The sequence below is a fragment of the Pelophylax lessonae genome, assembly GCF_965119305.1.
Source record: "Pelophylax lessonae genome assembly, chromosome: 8".
In the NCBI taxonomy this organism is placed as follows: Eukaryota; Metazoa; Chordata; class Amphibia; order Anura; family Ranidae; genus Pelophylax; species Pelophylax lessonae.
The window spans coordinates 94,191,205-94,218,595 of record NC_138775.1 but is presented as its reverse complement, the minus strand read 5'-3'; the positions used below and the strand labels follow the sequence as shown (position 1 = coordinate 94,218,595).

General features: G+C 46.5%; 1 protein-coding gene across 1 annotated transcript in view; it reads left to right on the top strand.

Moving 5' to 3' along the window:
- The window catches only part of GTPBP1 (GTP binding protein 1), a 119,780-nt gene that overhangs the window by 49,528 nt on the left and 42,861 nt on the right, over nucleotides 1-27,391 (top strand). The window contains exon 5 of the mRNA XM_082266120.1: nucleotides 24,641-24,764. Within this exon, the coding sequence (XP_082122246.1) occupies nucleotides 24,641-24,764 (124 nt within the window). The remainder of the gene's footprint in view (nucleotides 1-24,640; nucleotides 24,765-27,391) is intronic.

The window sequence follows — 27,391 nt, the reverse complement described above, 5'->3', positions numbered from 1 at the left end:
TCCGAGTATGGCGATACCACATGTGTGAGACTTTTACACAGCCTGGCCACAAAAAGAGACTCCACGTCCAAGAAGCACATTCAGGCGTTCTAGGAGCATAAATACACATAAAACTTTCTTACTACCTATCACACTTTTCAAGGCCCTAGAGCACCAATACAATGGAAAAGTCCACAAAATGACCCCATTTTGGAAAGCAAACACTCCAACGTATATTCTATGAGGCATAATGGGTCGTTTGAACATATCATTTTTTTCCACAGGTTTTTGGAAAATGTGGGAAAAAAATGAAAACTTTTTTTTTTTACACAAAGTTGTCAATTTATAGGATATTCCTAACACATAGCATGTACACAGCAAAAATGACACCCCAAAATACATTCTGCCACTCCTCCTGAGTATGGCAATACCACATGTGTGAGACTTTTTCACAGCCTAGCCATATAGAGGGGCCGAACATCCAAGGAGCATCATCATGCATCCTAGCCACTTGCCTAGGCCTATTTTTGACATTTGGTGTTTACAAGCTAAAATCAGTTGTTTTGCTAGAAAACTGCTTAGAACCCCCAAACATTATATATTTTTTTTTAGCAGAGACCCTAGAGAATAAAATGGAGATTATTGCAATATTTTTTATCACACCGTATTTGCGTAGCGGTCTTCCAAACGCAATTTTTTTGGAAAAAATTCACTTTTTTTAATTAAAAAATAAGAAACCAGTAAAGTTAGCCCAATTTTTTTCCATAATGTGAAAGATAATGTTAAGCCGAGTAAATAGATACCCAACATGTCATGTTTCAAAATTGCGCACGCTCACGGAATGGTGACAAACTTTGGTACTTAAAAATCCCCATAGGCGACAATTTAAAAATTTCTACAGGTTGCCATCTTTGAGTTACAGAGGAGGTCTAGGGCTCAAATTATTCCCCTTGCTCTAACGATCGCGGCGATACCTCACATGTGTGGTTTGAACACCGTTTACATATGTGGGCGGGGTTTCTGTATGCGTTCGCTTCTGCGCGCGAGCTAACGGGGACAGGGCACTTTAATTTTTTTTTTTTTTTTTTTTTACTATTTATTTTATTTATTATTTTTTATTTTTACACTGTTTAAAAAAAAAAAAAAAAATTGATCATTTTTATTTCTATTAAAAGAAATGTAAATATTCCTCGTAATAGAAATAGGCACGACAGGACCTCTTTTTTGTGAGATCTGGGGTCAAAAAGTCCTCAGATCTCACAAGTACACTAAAAGATAGAAAAAAAAAAAAAAAAAAAATAATTATAATATAAAATGAAAAAAAAAAAAAAAAAGGACCTTTAAACCGGTTGCTAGGCAACAACATTTTCCGTAGCTCCGGTCCTCCAAGACCATAGAGTCAAGTGAGGGCAAGCTTGCCCTCACTCGACATCCTGTCTGTGAGGATTCGGGACCGGATCGTTTTCCCCTCTGCCGGCGGGTCCGGTAAGCGGGGAAAAGGACCGGAACGCGTCGGGAGGGGGGGGGGCGCCTCTTCCGCCATCCCGGAAGGGTGATCCCACGGCGAATCCGCCGCTGGGACCACCCTTATCGGAAAGCCAACCGTCCACCGTTTAAAAAAATACCAGGGTTATGGCAGCTATCTGCTGCCATAACACCGGTATTTAGGTTTAAACGGACGACGTATATAAACCTTTTTGGACTTGGACATGGTGGCTGTATGAAGGGTGACAGGTACTCGGGTACTTTGTTGGGCAGGTGACAGGTACTCTGGTACTGATGAGCAGGTGGCAGGTACTCGGGTACTCCGATAGGCAGGTGACAGGTACTCGGGTACTCTGATGGGCAGGTGACAGGCAGGTGATAGGTACTGATGAGTAGTACTCACTGACTGATAGGTGATAGGTGATACTGTACTGATGGGTACTGATGATCAGTACTGATAGGTGATAGGTACTGATGAGTACTGATGAGTAGTGATGGGTACTGATGAGCAGGCGGCAAGTACTTGGGTACTTCAGGCGTCAGGTACTCTGATGAGCAGGTGGAAGGTACTCGGGTACTCTGATGGGTAGGTGACAGGTACTCAGGTACTCTGATGACGGGTACTCCGTTGACAGGTACTCAAAGTACCTGAGTACCTGTCATCAGAGTACCCGAGTACCTGTCATCAGAGTACCCGAGTACCTGTCATCAGAGTACCCGAGTACCTGTCATCAGAGTACCCGAGTACCTGTCATCAGAGTACCCGAGTACCTGTCATCAGAGTACCCGAGTACCTGTCATCAGAGTACCCGAGTACCCGTCATCAGAGTACCCGAGTACCCGTCATCAGAGTACCCGAGTACCCGTCATCAGAGTACCCGAGTACCCGTCATCAGAGTACCCGAGTACCTGTCATCAGAGTACCCGAGTACCTGTCATCAGAGTACCCGAGTACCTGTCATCAGAGTACCCGAGTACCCGTCATCAGAGTACCCGAGTACCCGTCATCAGAGTACCCGAGTACCCGTCATCAGAGTACCCGAGTACCTGTCATCAGAGTACCCGAGTACCTGTCATCAGAGTATCCGTCATCAGAGTACCTGAGTACCTGTCATCAGAGTACCCGAATACCTGTCACCAGCCCATCAGAGTACCCGAGTACCTGTCATCTGAGTACCTGATGACAGGTACTCGGGTACTTTGATGGGCTAGTGACAGGTACTCTTTATTGGGGGGGGGGCAATCAGTGTGTTTGGGGTGCACTGTACTTGGTAACTAGCTGTTACCACAATCTCCTCCTCACACAGGATCAGTGTGTGAGGAGGAGAACACGGTGACAGCTAGTTACCGTGTTCTCTGTTGACATTTGTGACCGGCTGTGATTGGACACAGCCGGTCACGTGGTAAAGAGCCAATTTCATTGGCTCTTTACCTAGATCGGGGATCGACTCTGTCCGAGGGACGAGCCTCGTCCCCGATCGCTGCTCTGCGCGCCCCCGGGGGCGCGCATTGCAGAGAGAACGAGCGGCTCGTGCTGGAGCCGCTCATGTGATCGGCTGTGATTGACACAGCCGATCACGTGGTAAACAGCCAATTTCTATTGGCTGTTTACCTTGATCAGTGATGGGCTATGTCCGAGGGACGAGCCTCATCCCTGATCGCGCCGCTGCGCGCCGCCGGGGGCGCGCAGTAGCAGCTAGAACGGGCCGACGTCATATGACGGCGGCCCGGATCTAGACAACCACTTTGCCGACGTCATTTTACATGACTCGGTATGGAAGTGGTTAATCAGTACAGCATTCGTTCCGAAAAAAATAAAAAGACCATGACCGTGCATGCTCATGAACTACAATATAGCACATTACATCACTTCCAAAGTTGTATTCTGTCATACGAGAATTTTTGTAACTTTAGTAACCTCTTCGTTTACGATATGCGACTACAATGCTAAAAAAAAAAAAATATGGCCGATCATTCATCCGATATTCTCATCGTATGTACCAGGCTTTGGGAAAAACAGATGGGTAAACACTACAGATACAGTATGTGCTTTGCTCAGATTTCATGAGGGAGGTTTACAACTACTTTAAGTTACACTTTATGTAATTCGTTATATATTTTTAGCAACACTTGTGTAATTTTCCACCCAACTTTGTTGTTAAAAGCAACCTTTCACTGTTGCTGGCATCTAGGTTTAAATTTCTTTCTCCCTGTTTCTGTCATCCAGCATTTTTTGAAATACACCTAAAATTTCATTGGCGGTCACAGTGAAGGTAGAACACGTTAGCTTGTGGTTGGTTGGTCTCTCAAAAAGCATTAAAGCCAGAAGGATAGCATGAATAAGGGCATCCAAAGCTATTTATTTTTTAGGTTAGAACTCCTGTCATGTTTTTATTGCAAAATAAGGGCAGAGAAATCTTAAAGGGCTGTAAATTATGTGGTCTGTAAAAAAAATTCTAGGTAACCAGCAAAATATTTGCATTGCTATAAAAGTATTCAAATAGGTTATGAGAAAGTGAACCACAATCGGAGTACATTTGTATTTTATTTAAAACCAAATACCCCAAGTGAAGGGCAAAACCACCTCCAGTGGTGACTGTAGATATCTACACACAACACAGCCAATAGGGGCAGGGCTTGACAAATTTGTTTGGAATCTAGGAGCCAGCTAAAAGTTTTTTTTTTTTTTTTTTTTTTTTTTTTTTGTTTTTTTTTCCAACAACAAAGCTTTATTTTCAATGATGAAAATAACCGATCTTAAATTTAAACAGTGCAGCAAGGTTGGGGCGATGGGAGATCCAGTGACCAAGAGTAACATATGCCACCTTAGGCCCCTTTCACACGGGTGCCTACGCTAAGCAGAATCCGCATGCTCAGTGGGGATCTCTCTGCTGATCCCCGCTGAGCAGGCGGATGACAAGTCCTGTCCGCTCTGCTATGCAGACGCAGCCCATTCTCCTCTATGGGGCAATCGGATGGCAACGGACCGTCTGTTTCCATCCGATGCCATCCAATTCGATTCACTGGACGGATGGTAAATAGAACCACCATCCATCTGTTTTTGGCGGACAGGATTGGATGGCGGCGGCTTGCCACTCCATAGAGACTGAAGGGTCCGATCAGGTCCGCCTGAAAAACTGACAGGCGGACCTGATCAGAAAGCCAGTGTGAAAGGGGCCATCGGCTGTGTGGCTGTGGCAGGGCAGGGAGATGATGAAAAATAATTTATTATTTTTTTCCATAAAAGATTCTTATTGTGAATAAGGGATTTTAATGCAAAACAAAAGATCAACACATTGCAAGGAGATTACAAAATGCAATTTTTAAAGTAAGGCCCCTTTCACACAGTCCGCATTTCGTTGCGGACCATGCTCTGCTCAGCGGGGATCGATCCGCCAATCCCTGCTGAGCCGGCGAATGACAGCTCCGTCTCCGCACACAGTGCGGAGAGGGAGGTGTCAGAGCCCCGCCTCTCTCTATGGGGAATCGGGTGAGAGCGGACCCCAGGACGGATGGAAAATAGGTTTCCATCCGTCCGGATTTCACAGACCGGATCGGATGCGGATGGCAGCGGGTGTCAGCGGACATGTCACCGCTGACATCCGCTGCTCCATAGGGTTGGATGGGGCATCCGATCAAATCCGCCTAAAATACTGACAGGCGGATCTGATCGGAACGCCCGTGTGAAAGAGCCCTAACACTAAATATATAAAACACATTATCCTTGAACTTCCAGGAGAGAGCGGTGTAAAATGGGTTTTAAAAATAAAATCAAATAATAACCACACTCCCTGCACACTTACCTTTAACAAAAGGGCGCCAGATGAAGACTGCAAAACTTCCGTCTCTCCACCTCTTGGGAAGGAGAAGGGTGGGCATTGAAAACAAACAGTAGAAAATCCTTGCATTGCTAGTTACTGTGTGTTGTAATACTCCCGGCCACCACAAGAGGCTGCCAGTTCCCCATTGGCAGCATCTCCGTGAAGAAGGCCCAAAAGCCGGGGCCTCAATTTTTGGATGATGCCGTAGTTCGAGCGCTCGGGGGGGCGCAAAGCAACAGGACATCTCCTGCAGTGCACCCCAGGTGCCAGGTCGCTAATTCTAGTCGCAAATGCGACCTGGCGCTCGGGGATTGTCGAACCCTGAACAGGGGTATACTGTACCTACATATTAGGTTGTAGATATGATAACAGTAACATTGCAATTTTGGTGTGCATGGGTTTAACTTGAAAGACATCTAATATTTTTACACAGTTGGGAGGCTGATTATATTTGAAATCGTGCCTTTTGCTGGATTATTTCTTACAACTTTACAACCGATCCAAAGATATTGCTTCATAGTGAAGATTTTATATTGAAGAAAATAATTTTCATGTCTGGGTAAAAAATTGTGGATGAATACAATAAATGCTAATAGTGACAAGTGCTTCTGGATATATTCTAGAATAAATATATCTAACAAGGAAAGAGTTATAGCATGTTTCTCTTACGTCCTCTGACAGTCGCCGCCCGATGGTATTAGCCTTCACTAATGGGTAATGGTGCACTCTGCAGGAGCAGGCTAGGCAGATAATTATCAGGTTAATACAAAACTTTTTATACCTCCGCACGCCACTAGGGGGCCATCCCTCAGCCATTATCCTGAACCCAATCTGATATTACCTCAGTTTTATGCTACCTAGCGTCAGGAGTAGGGCTAGGTCTTCCCTGCTGAGACCTAGAGTCTCGGTTTGCTTTGTTTTCTTTCTGAATTTATGTGTTACTTTACACAATAGATTTTTATTTTTTCTCTCACTATCACTAGTTAGTAAGGGATTCCTTTCCTGGAGGACTACAAGTGACTGCAGCACTGGGCCTCGGACTGGGTAATTATAGATCCTTATGGAGTCCCAGCCTGCCAACGATTGTCGCAGGTTACTGGTACGCCCAGGCCTCACAACGACAGTGCCCCTCCATATGGGGACGAGCCTGCGGTGATGCGTCTTCGCTGAGGATGTCTCAACCCGGATCGCCCGTGTGTTGCCAGCGTCCCTCCATGGCTGACGGCACCCCCACTTAGGGTGGGAGGTCTCCCGTATCTGAGCTGTGTCCGCTTCTGGACTGGTGAGTTTATCCCCCCCTTGTCCCTGGGGATTTTTGGGGGGTTGTGTGCCCTCTCTTAGGGGATAAATGTAAAAAATGGTGCAGCGCTAAAATGTTAAAACCAATAAACAGTAACAATGTCCATAATGATCTGGGAATGTTCATAAATCCAAAGCCAGGCTTGAGGTAAAGGTGACCCGTGTATAGAAGTAGACAAAACACCAAAAATGCGTGATTCCACCACCACAGTTAATGCCAGCCTCTCACCTCCATGCACTGACCACAAGGGCCATTGCGCTTTAACATAGACTCTGGTGAACTTCTCCTGTCCCAGTCTTAAGATCATGGAAACCTCAGCAGGTCAGCATAAAGATTCCACATGAAAGGATAACAAAGGACATCTAGTGCTCTCCGTTTAAAATTGGGTACATTTATTCAAGGTAAAAACTGGTTACTCACAGACATAGCACTATTCCTAGTGCATCGGGAACAGCATGTCAAACATCTAATGGATGTGCTCGAACGTGCGGTCCTCTCAGAGCGTCGCGGGTGACGTCACAGCTCCTCCGCCGTATGCGTTGCGTCAGTGGGCGTTGACTTCTTCAGCAGGGGTACGGAGCGGGCGGCACCCGCACGCCTTAAATAGATGCCTAGCAACCGGACGCTAATTCCCAAAGCGGAAATGACATATCGCCAATCTCCATCTTTGATGAGGGAAAAACTCCCTACTTCCGGGTGGCTATAAATAGCATAATATAGACCGATACTTGGAGCGTTCATAACACGGAACTGAAACACTCCCGGTCCACAAATGCACCGGTACAAATGCTGCACAAATTTCAATTAGTATAAACACTATATTAAAAATGGCACATGACCTAAAATTTATTGTAAGAAGCAGAAAAATCAATCTGCCTTAAATCAATAGTGGCGTATACCCACGAGGCTCCGAGAGGTCCACATATATAAAAAGAGCACCATTAAATATACATCAGAAATTAAAACCTATACATGTTAAAAAACAAACAAAATCAAAATAAACCACATTCATTATCTATTAGAAATAAAACAATTTAAATCAAAATCAATATTAAGCCCGCCAGGTACTGCTAAAGAACTATTTTTGGTACGACAAGAAATATTTCCTACAAGTAAAAGGAGTGGCGATGGGGGGACGGTTTGCCCCCAGTGTGGCTAACTTGTTTATGTCACACTGGGAGGAAGAGGTCATCTTTACAAACCGTCCTCCCCAGTTGAGCTGCTACCGTCGTTTTATCGATGACCTTCTGCTGATATGGAAAGGGGACATGACCAGTTTACAACATTTCATGGATCGACTCAATTCCAACACTCGGAATATTGAGTTGACATGGAATATAAATACTAAGAGTATTGTTTTCCTTGACTTGGAGATTTTTAAAAAAGATGGTAGCTTGAAAACTCGAACATACTTCAAGCCGACTGATAGAAATTTTTATATACCCACAGGCAGTTGTCACCATAACCTGTGGTTGTATAATATCCCAAGAGGACAGTTCCTGAGGATGAAAAGGAACTGCTCCTTGGAAGAGGATTTCCAGTCCCAATCTAAAAAATTGGCATCAAGATTTCTGGAAAAAGGGTATGACCCTGAACATATTGAGAGAGAACTTTCTAGAGTTAGTACCACCGCAAGGGAAACTACACTAGTGCCTTCTAGAAAAACTACCTCCAGTAATGAATTTTGCTTTGTGCTGGATTACAATATCCAGTACAGAAAGTTTGAAAAAATTGTGGCCAAGTATTGGCCTATCCTACAGCATGACAGGATATTGGGCCCTGCACTCCCGGCTAAGCCGAGGTTTGTGTATCGGAGGGCACCCACACTCAGAGACCGGCTAGCCCCTGGAGTGGTTGACCCACCTGTCAAATCTGGTAATGCGCTCTTTCCCTCCTTAAAGGGATTCTATGCCTGCGGCAAGTGTGCGGCCTGTAAGACCTCAAAAGGTAATATTAAGCGAAGGAAAGAATTCGTGGCCACAGCTACACAAGAGGTGCACATCCTCAAAGATTTCATCACATGTGAAACAAAAGGGGTTGCGTACATGCTTGAATGTAAGTGTGGTTACCAGTATGTGGGCAGGACCACAAGGGCCTTACATGTAAGAGTAGGAGAGCACATGAATAGAATCCGGAAAGGTAAAGATAAGCATAATGTCCCCAAACACTTCAAAAAATACCATCAGTGTGACCCTACGGGTTTGAAGTTTTGGGGCATTGAGAAAACCACACGTCACTGGAGAGGAGGCAATTTTGTGAGGCAATTAAGCCGCAGGGAATCATTCTGGATTTTTCAGACTAAAGTTTTAGTACCTGGCGGGCTTAATATTGATTTTGATTTAAATTGTTTTATTTCTAATAGATAATGGATGTGGTTTATTTTGATTTTGTTTGTTTTTTAACATGTATATGTTTTAATTTCTGATGTATATTTAATGGTGCTCTTTTTATATATGTGGACCTCTCTGAGCCTCGTGGGTATACGCCACTATTGATTTAAGGCAGATTGATTTTTCTGCTTCTTACAATAAATTTTAGGTCCTGTGCCATTTTTAATATAGTGTTTATACTAATTGAAATTTGTGCAGCATTTGTACCGGTGCATTTGTGGACCGGGAGTGTTTCAGTTCCGTGTTATGAACGCTCCAAGTATCGGTCTATATTATGCTATTTATAGCCACCCGGAAGTAGGGAGTTTTTCCCTCATCAAAGATGGAGATTGGCGATATGTCATTTCCGCTTCGGGAATTAGCGTCCGGTTGCTAGGCATCTATTTAAGGCGTGCGGGTGCCGCCCGCTCCGTACCCCTGCTGAAGAAGTCAACGCCCACTGACGCAACGCGTACGGGGGAGGAGCTGTGTCGTCACCCGCGACGCTCTGAGAGGACCGCACGTTCGAGCACATCCATTAGATGTTTGACATGCTGTTCCCGATGCCCTAGGAATAGTGCTATGTCTGGGAGTAACCAGTTTTTACCTTGAATAAATGTACCCAATTTTAAACGGAGAGCACTAGATGTCCTTTGTTATCCTTTCATGTGGAATCTGTATGCTGACCTGCTGAGGTGCTGTGGTTTCCATGATCTTAAGACTGGGACAGGAGAAGTTCACCAGAGTCTATGTTAAAGCGCAATGGCCCTTGTGGTCAGTGCATGGAGGTGAGAGGCTGGCATTAAAGCGGTAGTATCCCGCTTTTTTACACTTTTACCTACAGGTAAGCCTATAATAAGGCTTACCTGTAGGTACAAATAATATCTCCTAAACCGGCATGGTTTAGGAGATATTTACAGTGCATGCAGCCACTCGCGCGAGCGGCGCATGCGCTCTGAAGGTCCGGGGGGACCTTCAATCTATTTGCCGGGAGCTTGCCGGAAAATCACTCCCGCGCGGGAGTGACGTCATCGCGGCTCCGGCCAATCATCGCGCCGGAGCCGTCTCTTCCAGCCAATCACGCTGGAAGACGTCGAGGGATCATGGCAGCGCCTGCAGCGATGTCCGGGGGTCCGTGTCAGGGCTTCGTTCTAAGGTAAGTAATACATAATGAGCTAGTATGCGATGCATACTAGCTCATTATGCCTTTGTCTTGCAGGTTTTTTTTTTTTTTTTTTTTTTTTTTTTTGAACTTTGGGTTTACAACCGCTTTAACTGTGGTGGTGGAATCACGCATGTTTGGTGTTTTGTCTACTTCTATACACGGGTCTCCTTTACCTCAAGCCTGGCTTTGGATTTATGAACATTCCCAGATCATTATGGACATTGTTACTGTTTATTGGTTTTAACATTTTAGCGCTGCACCATTTTTTACATTTATTGCCTGTTTTTGGATTTGTTAGTATTGACCAATACCGGTGTCCAGCTGCTCATTTCTCTCTATTTTGGATTTTAGCGCTGAATAAGCCTCTGCCTTTATACTCTTAGGGGATAGCAGAGCTGGTGGTCTCTGTAGGATCCCCCTATTTGGCTGGGTTATGGGTTCTCCCTCCCTCCCTGCTCCCGCTGGGGGTGCTGTATGGGGTGCTATAGGGGTCTCCCTGGGGTCCCTGATGTTAGCCAGAATGTGTTTGTACACTTATTTTGCCGCCGTTTAGGGCGGCTGCCATGTTTTATGGTGTGCAGAATCGAAGCTCTGTGTGAGGACAGCAGCCATGTTGGGATTCTGCATAGGCTCCCGGTTGGACGCCATCTTGGATGTGGGCAACATGCCTAGTGAGGGCAAGTGGCCATTTTCCCTGTGACTTTTGTCATTGACTTTCAATAGGCAGCTTTTCTCTGTGCTCGAGGGCTGGCCTCTATCGCTGTGAGGTCACTTCCACCTTAATGCTTTTCTCCTGTGTAAAAATGTGCTGACAGGCTGAGGATTTTTGTTAATCCTGTCATTTTTCAACCAAAACGTTTAATTGTGGCTGGTGTGTTTTCACAGGGGGCTCTTTCTGTTAGTGCGGGGGGGGGGGGGGGGGGTCTGCGGGACCTGCCGATTTAAAGGGCCAGCGTCCCTTTTTAATTTTAAAGCAAAAATGGACTCCCAGGATAATCCCCCGCAGACCTGGTGGGGGCTTCGGGTACACCTGAATCCTCTTCCATGGTCTCCATATCTGCTGCTCTTGCGACTTTGGCGTCCCAGGTGCATCTGCTGATGTCGGCACGCTCCTCCAAAAAACGGCCTGTGCCCTCCCAGTCCTCTGACTCTGAGCCCGATTTGGTTGCCACGGACGATAGTCCCCCTGAGGGGTCCCGGTCCTCCGTTTCTGAGAGGGAGTGGGGAGGGGAAATCTTCCTCCTCGGTAGCGTGGGAACACTCTTCGATGGATGCTCTCATGGCGTCATAACGGAAGCTCTCAATCTTGACAATGAGCCAGCTCAGTCAAGTAAGCGGTCCGGTTTCGGGTTCCGCAGACCCCAGTAGTCGGGTCAGGCTTTTTTCCTGCGCTGAAGAATTTCACGAGCTTGTGAATGGCCAGTGGCGGCGCATGTTGGTGGTGCCTAAGCGTTTTTCCATCTGCTATCCGTTTTTGGAGGCGGGAGACAAATGTTGGATGGCGTCCCCAAGCAAGGGTTCACACTGTGTCTAGGCTGAATAAGTCCACCTCTCTGCCAGTAGAGGATTCCCCGGTATTCAGGGATTCGGCAGATAGGCATGTGGAAGCGCTTGCCTGCCTCTTTAATTTGGTGGCGGCTTCCCTGTTGAAACCTGTGTTTGCAGGGGCTTCGCAGCAGGATGCGCTCATCCACACTGCAATGTTCCTGTGCGACGCGGCCTTGGACGAGGCTCCGTTGGTCGCCCAGTTGGCAGTGGGGATTGCAATTCACCGCATTACCTAGTTAAAGAGCTGGTCGGTTGACCACGCATCCAAAAAGACGGTGTCTGAGGTCCCCTTTGAGGGGGGGGGTCATCTTTTTGGGGAAACTCTAGATGAGTTGATTAAGGGGCTCACAGGTGGTAAGAGTACTGTCCCAGGTCACCAAAGGAAAGTTCCCCTGCACGCGGAGGGGGCACTCCTTCAAGACTCAACATAACTGCTTTCGTGCCTTTTGGGATGCAGGAGAAGGGTAAACCCTTCCGACTTCCCGGTGGCCACAAGAAGCCGTGGTTAGATAAGCCAAGAGCCGGTCAGTCTGGTTCGGCGGCCCAGTCCACCTCTTCCTGAAGGGATGCCCTCACCCGTTGTGGGGTGGGGGGATGTCTGCTTTCCTTTCAGGAACCCTGGTTGTCCGGCATTCAGTACAGGTGGGTTCACAAACCGATTCTTTCAGGGCACTAGATCAAGTTTCGATCTCGCCCCGCAGACAGGTTCTTCCCGTCCATTCTCCAGCTGTCCCCCGATTGTCTCGGATCTCATGGGGCAGTGCACCATCTGCTTGCCAAAGGAGTCATTGTACCCGTTCCCTTACGGAAAAGGTTTTGCGGGTTTTACTTCAACCTGTTCACGGTGCCCAGGAAAGACGGCAAGGTGCATCCGATTCTGGATTTTTAAGTCTCGGAACCGCTTTGTGCGTGTGCAGTAGTTCATGATGGAGTCCATCCGGTTGTTGGTGGCGTCATTGAGGCCTGGGGACTTATGGCATCCATCGACTTGTAGGCTGCGTATCTCAACATTCCTATTTTCGGAGGTCATCAGAGATATCTCCGCTTCGGATGCTTCCTTTGGCCGCGACGTTTGAGTGCGGCAGTTGTTTAAGGGGACATTATTTCTACTGTCCCTCCTTATGGGGTGGTGTTTCTGGGTTTGTTCCAGTTTTTTCCCGTAGGCTCAGGTTGTTACTGGCCTGGCTATTTGCGTTACCGTCTATATTGCTTGCGTTGCTTTCCCACCCCTCATACCTGCACTGCTTTGGGACCTCTCATTAGTGAAGGCTAATGCCATCGGGCGGCGACTGTCAGAGGACGTAAGAGAAAATTGAATTTTTGTAAGAACTTACCGTAAAATTCTTTTCTCCGAGTCCTCTGACAGTCGCAACCCCCGCCCCTCTTCACCGGTTTTTGGATCTGGGGGTTGTTGCCTTGCGGTACTGCTTGCTACAAACTGAGGTAATATCAGATTGGGTTCAGGAGGAATGGCCCCCTAGTGGCGTGCCGAGGTATGTTTTTTTGTATTAACCTGATCAATTATCTGCCTAGCCTGCTCCTGCAGAGTGCGCCATTACCCATTAGTGAAGGCTAATGCCATCGGGCGGCGACTGTCAGAGGACTCGGAGATGAATTTTACGGTAAGTTCTTACACAAATTCTATTTCTCTTGCGTCCTCTGACAGTCGCCGCCCACTCATACAGTCTTCACTTAAGGGGTATTGTCCTTATCCATAGGGGTAAACTAGGCAAAAGATTTTTGTTAAAATCATACATAAAAGCATTTGCATGTACACACCCACACAGGGGCTGTCACTCTGGACCATACCCTCATGCTAGCAGCATTCTCAACTCAGTTTGTCTTTTGCCTAACTAAGGGGTAGACAGGCTTTCCCTTGCTGAGGCTGCGGTCTCAGCCTCACTACTTTTTCTTATTTAATTTTATTTCTGAAAGTGTTTTTTTCTCTTTCTCATGATAGAATTTTATTTGTTCCTGCGCTTAGTTAGTCAGATCAGAAGACTACAGCGTTTGCGGAGCTGGGAATCGGACTGGTTGTCCTGGTATTTCAGAACAGAGAACCTTACTGAATCTCAGCCTGCCATCGAGTGGTTGGCAGGCTATGCGTACGCCCAGGCCTCGCAAACGACCTGTCCCTGTCCTCAGGGACACTGCCCGCGAATGTCGCTACTTCGCTAGCATGACTCTACTGCGGTACGCCGCGTGTAGTTAGCGTCCTGTTTGACTGATGGTACCCCCACCACCTGGGGTGGGAGGCTTCCCGTCTCACGGCAGCACCCACGCTATCGCTGGTCGGTGAGTAACCCCTCTATGTGGGGGGTGTCTGTGGGGCCTCTGTGTTGGGGATGACAGTCTGCCTGTGATGTCTGTATTATTCCCCTCATGTCTGTCGGTGTCCTTCCCGGTCTCTCCCTGTCCCTGTGGGCACTTTTGCGGTTCTGCCGCGCTGTGGGGGGCCCCTCTCTTCGATGTGTGCCTTTTGTGTACTTTGTGGGGGTGTCAGACATGTGCGGGCAGCCCGCAGCAAAAAATCACGGGGCCGCCATTTTTTTAGTGTGGGCACGCTATTCAGCTTCATTATGGGCTCTGCGCTCCTCCCTGCAGCATATTCGCGCCCTTCTGGCGTCATCTTGGATGTGGCACGGTCCTTCCAATACATGGGCTCGGCAGCCATTTTCCTGAAGCCTCCCCATTACATTACATAGGCAGCCATTTTCCCTTAGTCTGTGTCCTCTAGCGGATGACATAATTTCCTTTTAGTCAGACTGCAGATCGTTCCAGCAAAGCGTGGAGGTTGTTTGTATGTATGCCTTCTGAGGGTCTTTTAGTTTCTCTTGGGTCATTTTTTTTTTCATGCTGGCAGTCACTTTCCTGTTGGCTGCTTGTAACACTATTTCATTGCTGCTGCGGTACCTTGCGGTGCGATTTCGCATCGGTTACTACTTAAAGGGCCAGCGCTTTCCAAACTTTCATTAGATTTAATAAGGATTCCCAGGGTAGCAAATTCCCCCCAGCTCTAAGCAGAGCTCCCTTGGCGCTGCACTAGCGACTTTAGCATCCTAGGTGGATCTGCTGATGTCTGCACGGTCTTTTAGGATATGGGCCAGGCCTTCACCTTCTTCTGATTCAGATTCTAATATGGTTGTCACGGACAGTGTACCCCCTGCGGGGTCTTAGTCCTCCCAGGCGGAGGGGGAAGTGGAGGAGGGGGAAGTTTCCCCCACCAGGGCTGCCCGAGATCGTACTGCTATGGCTGCGCTCATTAGTTCGGTCACAGAAACGCTGCATCTGGAGGATGTGCCCCACCAGCAGGGTACGCGGTCATCCTTTGGCACCCGCAGAAATCGGTTCAGGTTTTTTCCCTGTCACGCCGAATTTCATGCAATGGTGAATGAACATTGGCGCAATCTAAAGCGCAACTTTGTGGTCCCTAGGCGGTTTAAATACCGTTATCCCTTCACGTCTCCCACGGATTTGCGCTGGACTGGTGCCCCTAAGGTGGACCACACTATGTCCAGGTTGAATAAGGCCACTCTAATGCGCGGTATTTAGGGACCCGGCGGACAGACGGGTGGAGTCTATTACCCGCCACTGCTATATGGTGGCGGGTTCCTTGCTGAAACCCGGGTTCGCTTCAGTTCTGGTCTCTCGGGCTGTGCTGGAGTGGATTAAAGTTATTCAACGCACCATGCAGGCAGATTCTGCTCCCCCTGCTACGATGGCCATGATGGAACAGGTTTATCATGCTGTACTATACCTGTGTGACACGACCTGGGATGAGGCCGCTCTGGTCTCACGTTTGTCTGCATGCGCGGTGCACGTCCGTCACATTGTGTATTTTAAAAAACCTGTTGGCTGACCTGTTTTCCTAAGGGACGGTGGCTGACGTCCCTTAGGGTCCTTTCACACGGCCGCTCCGCTGCTTTCCGTGTGTCCGCAAATCATCCTATTTTTTTGCAGATGATTTGCGGACATCAATGTAAGTGAATGGCACTGCGGGTGTCAGCGGAATACCATCCGCTGACACCCGATTTTCCTCCTGTCAGTTCTGTTCCGTTTTTATGAACGGAACAGAACCCTATTTTTCCTTCCGTGTAAAAAACGGAAAGGAAGGAAAATCGGATGTCAGCGGTGTCATCCGCTGACATCCGCAGTGCCATAGACATACATTATGTCCGCATATCATCCGCAAACGGATGGGATGATATGCGGGCACACGGAGCGGATGACAGAAATGTCATCCGCTCCGTGGAAAAAAAAAAAAAAGTCCCGCAGCGGACCTTTCACACGGAGCGGCCGTGTGAAAGGACCCTTATGTGGGGAACAGACTTTTTGGGGGATCCCTGGATGTGTTGGTTAGGGGGTCACTGGGGATGAGAGACTCTTCTACCCCAAGTGGCAAAGGGTAAATTCTTCCGCGGTAAGCGGGGCCCTTCCTTTAAAACCAACCAGGGGTCTTTCGTGCCTTTAGGGCACACCCTTCAAGGGCCCGAGTCGTCTGCAGAAGCCCTGGGCGGGCAAGCCGAAAGCTGCCCGCCCTAACTCGCTGTTCTAGTCCGCCTCCATCTGAGGGGCGCCCTCACCTGCTTCAGGGGTGGGGGGGGACGTCTGCGCTGTTTTCCCGTACCTTGGCTGCACCCGATCGGGGTGCAAATCAACTTTCGATCACGCCCGACAAACAGATTCTTCCCCTCCAATCTTTATTGAACCCCGGATCGTCTCCTCGATCTATATCGGGCGGTGCAGGATCTGCTCGCCCAGGGGGTGATTGTCCCGGTGCCTCATCGGGACAAAATGTCAGGGTTTTTACTCGAATCTGTTCACGGTGCCCAGAAAGGAGGGAAAGGTACGTCCGATTCCGGACTTGGAAGTTATGAACCGCTTCGTGTGAGTTCAGAAATTCCGCATGGAATCTATTCGATCGGTGGTGGCCTCTCTGAGTCCGGGAGATTTCCTGGCATCCGTCGACCTCAAGGATGCGTATTTACACATCCCCATTTACGGGGGTCATCAGAGGTACCTCCAATTCGAGATTGCAGGAGCACTATCAGTTCGTGGCGTTGCCATTCGGTCTCGCTTCGGCCCCAAGGGTGTTTATCAAAATCTTGGCTCCTGTCCTGGCCCTGTTGTGGGAGCAGGGGATTGCAATCCTGGGATATCTGGACGATTTCCTGTTAAGGTCGAGTTCCAGTGCGACCTTGGTACGCGATCTGGCTGCCACAGTTCAGATACTCCAGAAGTTTGGGTGGACCTTCAACTTCCAGAAGTCGACGTTGTCCCCTTCGGTCCGGCTCCCCTACCTGGGGATGGTTCTGGACTCTGCTCAAGCAAATGTCTTCCTGCCGGAGGTATCACTCCAGACTCTACATAGTGGGGTCAGGTCCCTTGGGGACAACATTCCTCGTCACTCAGGACCTGCATGCGGGTCCTGGGGTTGATGGTGTCAGTCTTCGAGGCGATACCATTTGCACAATTCCGTGGACAGTGATCGCCACGGATGCCAGCCTTTCGGGCTGGGGCGGTATTCTGGGCACTTTGTCAGCCCAGGGCACTTGGTCGGAAGAGGAATCCTCTCTGCCGTTAAATGTGTTGGAACTAAGAGCGATCGACCTATGTTTGTTGCATTGGTCGGGTCGTCTGCAGGACCGCCCTGTGTGTGTGCAGACGGACAATGCCACTGCGGTGGCATGCATCAATCACCAAGGGGGCACGAGGAATGCCCGGGCGGCCAAGGAAGTGGCCAAGTTTCTGTCATGGGCCGAGACGCGGGTCTCGGCACTTTCGGCAGTTCACATTCCGTGTGTGGAGAACTGGCAAGCCGACTATCTGAGCCGCCCGACCCTGGACCAAGGGGAATGGTCCCTACACCTGGAGGTGTTTTCAGATGCTGTGTGCACGGACGTGGATCTGTTCGTGTCTCATCTCAACAGCGAGGTGGATAGGTTCGTGGCAAGAACTTGCGATCCTCTGGCAGACGCCTCGGACACGTTGGTGCCGTGGAATCAGTATTGTCTGATCTATGCCTTTCCTCCGCTTCAATTGTTGTCCCGGTTCCTTCGCAGGTTGGCCTCAGTACCAAAAGCAGGTGTTCCTAGTGACTCCAGACTGGCCACGCCGGTCCTGGTACACGGACGACATGCAACTGGTCGTCGAGCCTCCTTGGCGGCTCCCCTCACGAGATGATCTGCTGTCGCAGGGGCCGATCTTCCATCCTGCTTTACGGTCGCTGGCTTTGACGGCGTGGCTGTTGAAAGCCAGGTCCTGAGAGATCAAGGTCTCTTGTCGGCGGTCATTCCTACCCTCCTGAAGGCTAGGAAGGCCTCTTCTGGTAAGATTTATTATTGTACCTGGAAGGCTCATTTTGCCTGATGTGAATCTCCGGGTTTCCATCCTCGCTCCTTTTCGGTGGCGAGGGTGTTGGCCTTCCGGCAATCCGGTGTGGATCAGCGTTTGCCGCTGCCCATTATTAATGGTCAGATATCTGCGCTGGCTATTCTTTTCCAGCGCCCCCTGGCATCAAATTACTTGATCCGCACTTTTGTTCAGTGTGCTTCATCTGGCCCCCCTAGGAGGGCGCCGTTAGCTCCTTGGGACTTTAATCTGGTCCTGTCTGTTTTCTTACGTCCTCCCTTTGAAAATATCGGAGTTTTCTCTGCTGGCACTGTCACGGAAAGTTGCCTTTTTAGTGGCTATCGCATCTGCTCGCAGAGTGTCGGAGTTGGCGGCCTTGTCCTTCCGCTCTCCCTACCTAGTTGTCCTTAGGGACAAGGTGGTCTTGCAACCTCATCAATCCTTCCTTCCTAAGGTGGTTTCTGCCTTCCATCTCATTGAGGATATTGTTTTGCCTTTGCTGCGTGCGAAGCCTAAGCACCCTAAGGAGTTTGACTTGCATTCCTTGGATGTTGTCAGGGCGATCAGGGTCTACCTGTCGTCTACTGAATCCTTCAGAATGTCGGATTCTCTTTTTGTCCTTCCTGAGGGACTTCGGAAGGGTACGGCTGAGTCTGCGGCAACCATTTCTAAATGGATCAGGCAGACGATTGTACTGGCCTATTCGCTTGGGGAACAGGTTCCACCTTTCCCTGTCCCGGCACTCTACCGGGGCGGTGAGTGTCTTGGGTTTTTTCACCATTAGGCGTTGGTGTCCCAGGTGTGCAAGCGGCGACTTGATCAGCCGTGCATACTTTTACCATGTTTTGCAAGCTTTTTTTTGGCGTCGGCCGATGCCTCCTTTGGCCGCACAGTTGAGTGCGGCTGTACTTTAGGGGGACGTTACAGTTTTGCGTCTGTCCTTCCTGTTGGGGGATTAACCCCTTGGTTTTTTACTTTTCTGGGTTCTGTTGCTCCTGTTGAGCTTCCTGTTACCCAGTGTTTTTTACCCTTATCTTGGTGATAAGGTTCCTTCTCTGACCTGGGTGTTGCGTTACCCTTGTGGCAGTTGCGTTTCCCACCCCTCAAGTCTACACTGCTTTGGGACGTCCCATGAGTGAAGACTGTATGAGTGGGCAGCGACTGTCAGAGGACTCAGAGAAAAGTAAGTTCTTACAAAAATTCTGTTTTTTTTTTTTTTTGACTAGGGTGTTCAAAAGAAAGAGAACGAAAGGCTGTGCGTTAATGTAGAATGAGATACTGTATCTACAGTCGTGAGCAGTCAAGTTTGTTTTTTGTCCTTTGACTTGAGGTACTTGGTTGCAATAGGTGCAAACAAATAGATATTCTGTTATGCTTTTGGTTTGCTCCTTCATAACCTGTGATCTAGTTTCCCTTGGATAGGATTTTATTTCTATTTGTGTCCTGTCAGATTTACTACTTTGTCCTGGTAATCACTATAACTATCACTGAGACTGAAAGTGAGGGACTACCTAAAAAATGTTTTACTAGAACAGGAAGGAAGGGAAAATCTTTTAATGTGGATGGTTGTTCTCGTGATAAATGTAAGTCCCTCCCTATGAAATTTTCTCACTTGCTGTTTTCTACAGGACAGAAAGTGAAGGGAAATCTCACCCATCATAGAGCTAAAAGGGGTTTGGCCCATTCCCTGTGTTATCTGAAATGAATCGTTGGTTTGGCGGGTGCTTTTAGATATAATTTGAAAACCTCTTTAGTCCAACAGTACTGATGTTAAAAGATTTGCCAAGTTGGTTTAAAACTACAGATTTTTTTTAATGCAGCGGTCTTGTCTTGGCCATGTGTTTGATACAAGGGACCCTAACTATGTTCAAAACAGTGAAGATCAAAAGGTCTGTGTAGATCAGTTTCTCAACCTATTTTCAATCAAGGCACCCTTTTAAAATTCTGCATGCAATCTAAAATCTACAAAAAATAAACTCCTTTTTACATTTGGCTGTAACGACCAGGCATGTTGGATACCCCACGTTTAGAGGTGATTTATTCTTCCAAAGCAAACACACCTTTTCAGTGGTACTGACTGGTCTTATTCCAGTGTTCCTCTTCAGTTTATCTCTCTCTAAAAGTGACCCCAGTGCTCATGGAGGGGGGCAAACAGTTTTGCTGTGCAGGCGCCTAACCTCCTCTCAATCAACTGATGACATCATTGATGGTTAGGGCACCAGCGGCTATAAGGTAGTAATGGTGCACAATAAAAACCTGTGTCTTTGTGTTTAATAAAAGGCAGGCTTGATTCTCCTCCTATCTTGTATACAAGTTTTGGGTATTTATTTTTTTTTTTTTTTCTAGGCATTTTGACAAGGCACCCCTGAAGGGACCTGAAGGCATCCCAGGGTGCCTGGGCACGCTGGTTGAAATGGGCTGGTGTAGATGACTAAAATCTTCTGGAGTATAGTCTGTCCTTATGCACACCATCAAGTCAAACTTCAGTCTAGATGGCATTGCTGACCCCTCTATCATCTTTTTTGCACTTTCCACTTAGTCTGATCCAGTAGTTTTATTTAGGTGGAACGTGTCTTTTACTGATCTCTGCAAATCTGACTATAGCAAATTGGTAGAACACTTGAAATGTATTTCAGTTGTTTGTATGCTTTAAATGGTTATTTTGTATGTAAAGGGTATCCAACCAAATGTGTCATTTGTTTATTGTACATTACAGGACACAGGATGGTATACAGGAACAACCCTGCATAACCCCTCCCACTTATGTTAGTTTTTTTTTTTCTTTTTATAAAGATCCATGTTAGTGCTACCAAGTTTATTTGCTGGCAGCACCCTGGGGCTTTTTTTAAGCTTTCCAGGTCAGCTGATCTTCAGCCTAGCCTAGAAGGCCATAGTCAGACATCAGTGTGAGGAAAAAATGGGGCGGCCTGTAATGTGCCTTTTGTGCACTAGACATTGTTAGGCAATTTCCCCTTAGTACCCATGGTGTAGCATTGGTGGGAGCTGCAGGCTGCTTTACGGGTCCAGGGATTTGGCTCACGCTTAGGTTGTCCCCTTGTACTTGAGGACTTCTGTAAGAGTATGCCCACTGGAAGGGTGAATTCTGGTGGAATCCTGTGGTCTGTACCTCACTAGGGAGTATTTCCAAAAATAGTTAATTTAGTGGCACCAGCCACAACACTTCGTCCCAACCAACAGTAGGTGGAGTGCCAGTTTGAATTCAACACCATTTTTAGACACTCGGGATATGCACTGTTTGGAGTCTGCACATCCTCCTTTCTATAGTACCCTATATCAGAACACAGGACATACCTTTTCAGTCAGTAAAATATGTCCCTATCTCTTCTCTTCTGTTAACTGAATTCCTCTTCCATTCATACCCCCTGCCATAATCGTCCATTGTGTCAGAAGTTTTATGGAATGGTTGGAATAGTCACAGGTTCTCATCATGAGCGCCCACTTCTATGGAATGGACAGGCCGATGATCCGGTTTCATTTTATAGAAGCTAGATAAATGGCGGAGATGGGGTTAAAGGATCCGCATAGTCGGACACTCTTGATGAGAACCTGTGACAACTCCCACAGTTATCCCCACCACACAAGATGATTACAATAGGTGGGGCTTGCATCGATGGAAGAGGATTTCAGCTAACCAAGAGGCACCAGAACAAGTGATATGCCCTACTGATCTTTTTATGGAGGTCACCACGGCAGAACCCAGTAATCAGTGAATTGGCACGGATCAAGACGGCCAGCGGTTCGATAGCGACTGCAAACCGCAGTGGACAGAGGGGACATCCCTGTCTAGTTCCTTGTCCTAGTGCAAAGGTGGAAGATGATCCTGTAAGGACATTGAATAGCAGCATTAGGGGCGTGGTTTAGAAGTTGGACCAAAGTAATGAACCTTTCACCAAACCCAAATTTAGTCAGCACTGCCCACAAATACTGCCATTCTATACTGTTGAAGGCTTTATTAGCGTCCAGAGATAGTAGCGCTCTGACACCCATATTATCGACTGGCATTTGCATATTAAATAACCTTGGTAAGCTTAAGGCTGTAGATTTGTGGGCATAAAGCCCGCTTGATCATCATGTACAATAGACCGAATTACTTCATTCAAGTGTAAGGCAAGTATCTTGGCTAAAATTGTTAACATCGCTCTGCAACAATGAAATCTGCTTGGAAGACCCTTGATCCAACAGGTCTTTGCCTGGTTTCAGAAGCAAAATGTTGTTGGTCCGCGACATTGACTCAGGATGACAGTGGGCGTCATAGCCAACATTAAAGACCTACAGGAGGTTTGGCATAATAACTTCCCTATATCTAAGATCTACCTCTACTGGAATACCATCCCCAGGGGCCTTGGACACAGGAAAGGAGGAAGCCACCCTCTGCACCTCATCCAAAGTCAATGGGGAATGTAGTTTAGACCTCTGCTCCTGCGTCAATGCAGGAAGCCTTACTGTGTGTAAGTAGGCATGCAAATCCTCTAAGGAAAAATTGCTGTGCGATTTGATATAGGGCGGCATAGTACAGAGTCGGCTCATTGGTAATGAGTTCAGGCTGATTAACTATTCGGCCATCAGAAGCATGGATCACTCCTATAGCATGGGAGGATTGATACGACTTTGCTATTCTAGCATGCCCATTTTCTCTCCTTCCTCCATAAAACACCCTTTTAGAAAATAAACTCTTACGTTCCGCAGCAGGGGATCGCAGCTGGTCCAGAGTCCTGGGCCGACAGCCATGCCATGCACAGATCCAAGTGGGGTAGATACATATTGTAAGTAAATATAAAAGCTCTCACGCTAAAATAGTATGTCGTGACTCCTATTTCTAGTAGGTCCACAGAAAGCTCAAATACAAATGTAAAGCAGCAGCTTCAAATAAAATAATTAAATATACCAAGTGATCCCCATTCACAAAATTACAATCACTCAGCTGTGCATTAGAAAAGTGCATGTGCAAATAAATAAATAAATCACATAATATATCATATTGGTGAAACCGTGAAAATATACAGTGTCAATTTTCAAATAAATCTTCAAATAGGATAGTCCCATACAACTCCATGTACAGTTCTTGTGAAAAAATGAATTGGTGAAAAAATATCAGATAAATGAGGGTCCCGTGTTTAAGGATAATTGGGTCACCGTGAATCCACCACCAACGTGACAACCACTCCCATCAGCTGGCAACTCGCCAAAAATTAATGCCCCCCATTCTCATGGTAAGGACTAGTGAAACGGCCGTCTTTAGATCATCATTATCCAACGTCTCTCTTCTCTCAAACAGCTCGCAAATGTGAACCATAAGAGAATGCTCCACTAGTGTGATATTGTCTCCTATATCCATTTATTAAATTTATCTCCAGTGTGCCTTGTAATCACGCCCAACGCGTTTCCTCACTTCCGACTTCGTCACAGGTCCATATTCCTGGGTTGGAGAATTGGCAGTTGTCAGTTTGAACTATGGGGAATGGTCTCTTCACCTGGAGGTATTTCAAGACCTCTCTCGATCGAGATGACAGACTTGGACCTCCTGGTTCTATGTTTAACCATAATATTCTATGGTTTCCAGTTTAACCATGATATTGTCCTGCTCCTTGCCATCCTAAGGAGGCATCCTCCACTATCTGGATGTGGTGCACACTGTTTTTTTGAATGTATTTCTCATCTACAGCTTTGTTTGAACAAATCAAATCTTTGTCATTCCTGAGGGTCCTTGCATTGGACAACCTGCGTCTTACACCATCGTTCCACCATCTCCATGTGAATTAAAAAACTAATTTAAACCTGTGTGAACTGTATTTAAACCTATGTGAACCCAACCTCTGTTTCTCAGGTATGCAAGACTGCCACTTCATGTGTTAAAATGTTTAAATTCTGCCAGTTTGTATGTTCAGGCCTCTTCTGATGCTAGCTTCAGTTGTAAGGTTCAAGTGGCCCTGTGAGCCCTCTCAAACCCTTTAAGTTTTTCTGTTATTTGGGCTTGTTGCTCTTTCATTTGCTGCTTTTCCAACCCTTCCGATGTTGTATAGCTTGGGTATGTACCTACTTTCCTGAATATCATTTGACCTGTATTGTACAAATAAATGTATCACTTTCATCTTGCCAGTAAATTTTATTTTTTTTTTTTTTAAGTACATTACATGACACTGGTCCTGCCCATCTGTTCTTATGATCCACTCTTACCATTGATTGCTTTGAAGCTGAGGCTTGCTTGGAATGGAAGAGGGGTTATGCAGGGTTGTTCTAACAGCTCAATTTTGTCAGTGTCCAGTCTGCTGAAGGTGGCAGCTATGCTTTGTTCCTGGATACTGTCCTGTGTCCTGTAATGAACTTCAAGAAAAGATTTTTACAGGTAGAATGAAAATTCGAATATATTTGTCGGTTAACCGTTCCTTAGATGTGGTGACTGCACTAGTTTACGTAAAAGAAAACATGCAGTTACCACGTCTAAGCTACATTATATAAGATTTTGTCTTTGGGTTTAGATACGCTTAAATTATACCTTTTTTTTTTTTTTTTTTTTTTTTTGTTTGTCATCACAGAAAACGTATTTGGTAGACTGAAGTTTATTTGGGAGTAATCATATTTTTTTTTTATACTCTTTCCACAGGTCGGCAGCAATGCTGGCATAGTGGGCATGACTAAGGAGCACCTCGGTCTGGCGTTGGCATTAAACGTTCCAGTCTTTGTAGTGGTAACAAAGATTGACATGTGTCCAGCAAATATATTACAAGGTGAAAAGATCATTTCGTTTTTGTGATTTGTGTTGAGAAAACAGTGACCGGTGATCGATAACTGTAGATTAATATATTTTCCTGGTAAAGCATAATATGAATTACAAAGAATTTTGAGTTTGGTTTTCTACAAAATATTCATCCAAAATTTACTAGGTTGAAAAAAGCCTAAATAAATACTTTTTTAATCATACAGTACAGAGCACATGCTTGATATTCATAGACCCTAGGTTATAGGCTGGTACTTTCAGGTGATTGGACACTGGCAAATTTTCTTTTTCCTTTTTTGACCATATGCTTCCCTAGTATATACCCACTACAGGCCTGGGCCCTGTATAGGGACCAGCGACGTAGACCGGTCACCCTGTTTCTCTGACACCTACTGTAGTCCCACAGCAAGTAGGAGGCATATTGCCTCCATTGTATGAAAATGGGTGTCAGCACTGCTCCTATACATACAAATCAAATGTATAAATAAACACATAAATTATGCTTAAAGTGCTCAGTGCCAAAAAAGGTGAAAAACTATGCCATAAAACAGGGCTTGACAAATTTTCCTGAAATCTAGGAGCCAGCTAAAAAAGTTAGGAGCCAGTTTTTTTTTTTTTTTAAACAAACAACCAAGCTTTATTTCCAAAAAGTAACGTACTAAATTTACACATAAAGACTACTAGAACCCCACTCTCCTCTATAGAGCAATCGGATGGAAACAGACTGTCTGTCTGTTTCCATCCGATGCCGTCTGATCCGATCCACGGGATGGATAGAAAATAGAACCACCATCCGTCTGTTTTTGGCAGGCAGGATCAGATGGCGGCCTGAGAAACTGACAGGCGGACCTGATCAGACAGCCCGTGTGAAAGGGGCCTTCAGCTGTGGCATGGCGATGAGGGGGAAAAAAAAAAAAAAGAAAGAAGGCTGAAAAGCCGGGGGCCTCAATTTATGGACGGCGTGGAAGTCCGTGCACTCGGGAAAGAAGGTGGGGGCGCTAAAGGGACAGGACACCTCCTGCAGGGCACCCCAGGTGCCAGGTCACTAATTCTAGTCGCAAATGCGACCTGGCGCCCGGGGTTTGTCGAGGCCTGCCATAAAAAATATATACAATCAATATATTGTGCAGAGAAAGTTGTCCATAAAGTGCAGTTTTTGTGCTTCAAAGATAATCAATTGGTGCTCAATAGTGATCACTCCGTGCTCCCCTATGTGCACCCACTCACCATATAGGGACCAGCGACATAGACAGGTCATCCTGTTTCTCTGACACCTACTTTAGTTCCACAGCAAGTAGGAGGCATATTGCCTCCATTGTAAAAAAATATACAAAGTATATTCCCCACGCCAAGGATTAAAAAATTAAATAAAATAAATGTGTATAATAAATGGATAATTGCAGCAGCCGCTATAGGTAATACAGGAGATGGATAGAATTTAGCTTTTAAAGAAAGCGAACTACAGCGATTGCTGGTGAATAGTATAGGAATGATACCAAGTATATAGTTCAATGATTCAGGTAGTGGTAAAAATATCATACAGTATTAAGGATATAGCAATATTAAAAATAACCATAAATAAATCGTGACTGTTGGTATATAAAAGTCCAATATATATATATATATATAAAGTGATTTGGTGCTCAAGAAGATCAAAAATAAGTCCTTAAATGATTCAAATGCAATTCAAGGTACAGGTGCTTTAAATGTGATTGTCCTTAATATTCTGTGACATCAATCTGTTTCACCGTGAATTGTGGCTAGGTAAAATCACTTACCAGAACCAGTGGGTCCTATGTGCTTTACAGCACTAGGACCATTCGCGCTTAGGTTCCCCCTGGGCTGGGATGGATTCCCCTTTTTTTCCTCATGGGCTGGTCTGGATTTGTAAGCTGGATCCTCCTCACATCATGGTAGTATGGCCATTTTAAAGGAAACAAAAGGCTCCATATAGTGCAGTATGTTTAAAAGAAGTTTTATTACCCACTACAATGGGTTAAAGGCAAGGAATTTGTATAAAAAGTAAAACCACTGTGGTCGGCTTGTGCGGGCTGCGCATCCCCTTTGCAGAGTGGCGAGCAGTGCTTCCGGCTTGCGTTCCAGCTGACCCAACGTGGTGATGCTATGCGTTTCGTCACTTCCAGTGACGTCACTGGAAGTGCTGCTCCCCTAATTCAACCCTAATACTAACCTGAGCCCCTTCTCTTTTCAGAGATGTCCACAAATCCCTCAGCCGCCTGGGACTCTCTCTCCTTATTGGTTAAGACACAACCGCAGCGCCATTGGCTCCCGCTGCTGTCAATCAAACTCAGCCAATCAGTAGAGAGAAGGGGCGGGGCCCATCAGCTGCTCCGTGTCTAAATGAATATATGGCGCTGCATCTCGACTCGGGTGCCCCCATAGCAAGCTGCTTGCTGTGGGGGCACTCAACAGGAGGGAGGGGCAAGCAGCAGCGAACAGGGACCCGAGAAGAGGAGGATCCTGGGCTGCCCTGTGCAAAACCACTGCGCAGAGGAGGTAAGTATAACAGGTTTGTTATTTTAATAGAAAAAAATGAGATTTTATGAGTAGAAGAAATTTTTTTTTATAAACTTGTGACTTAAACACTTTCCCCACGTTCCCTGCGTCCCCCCCCCC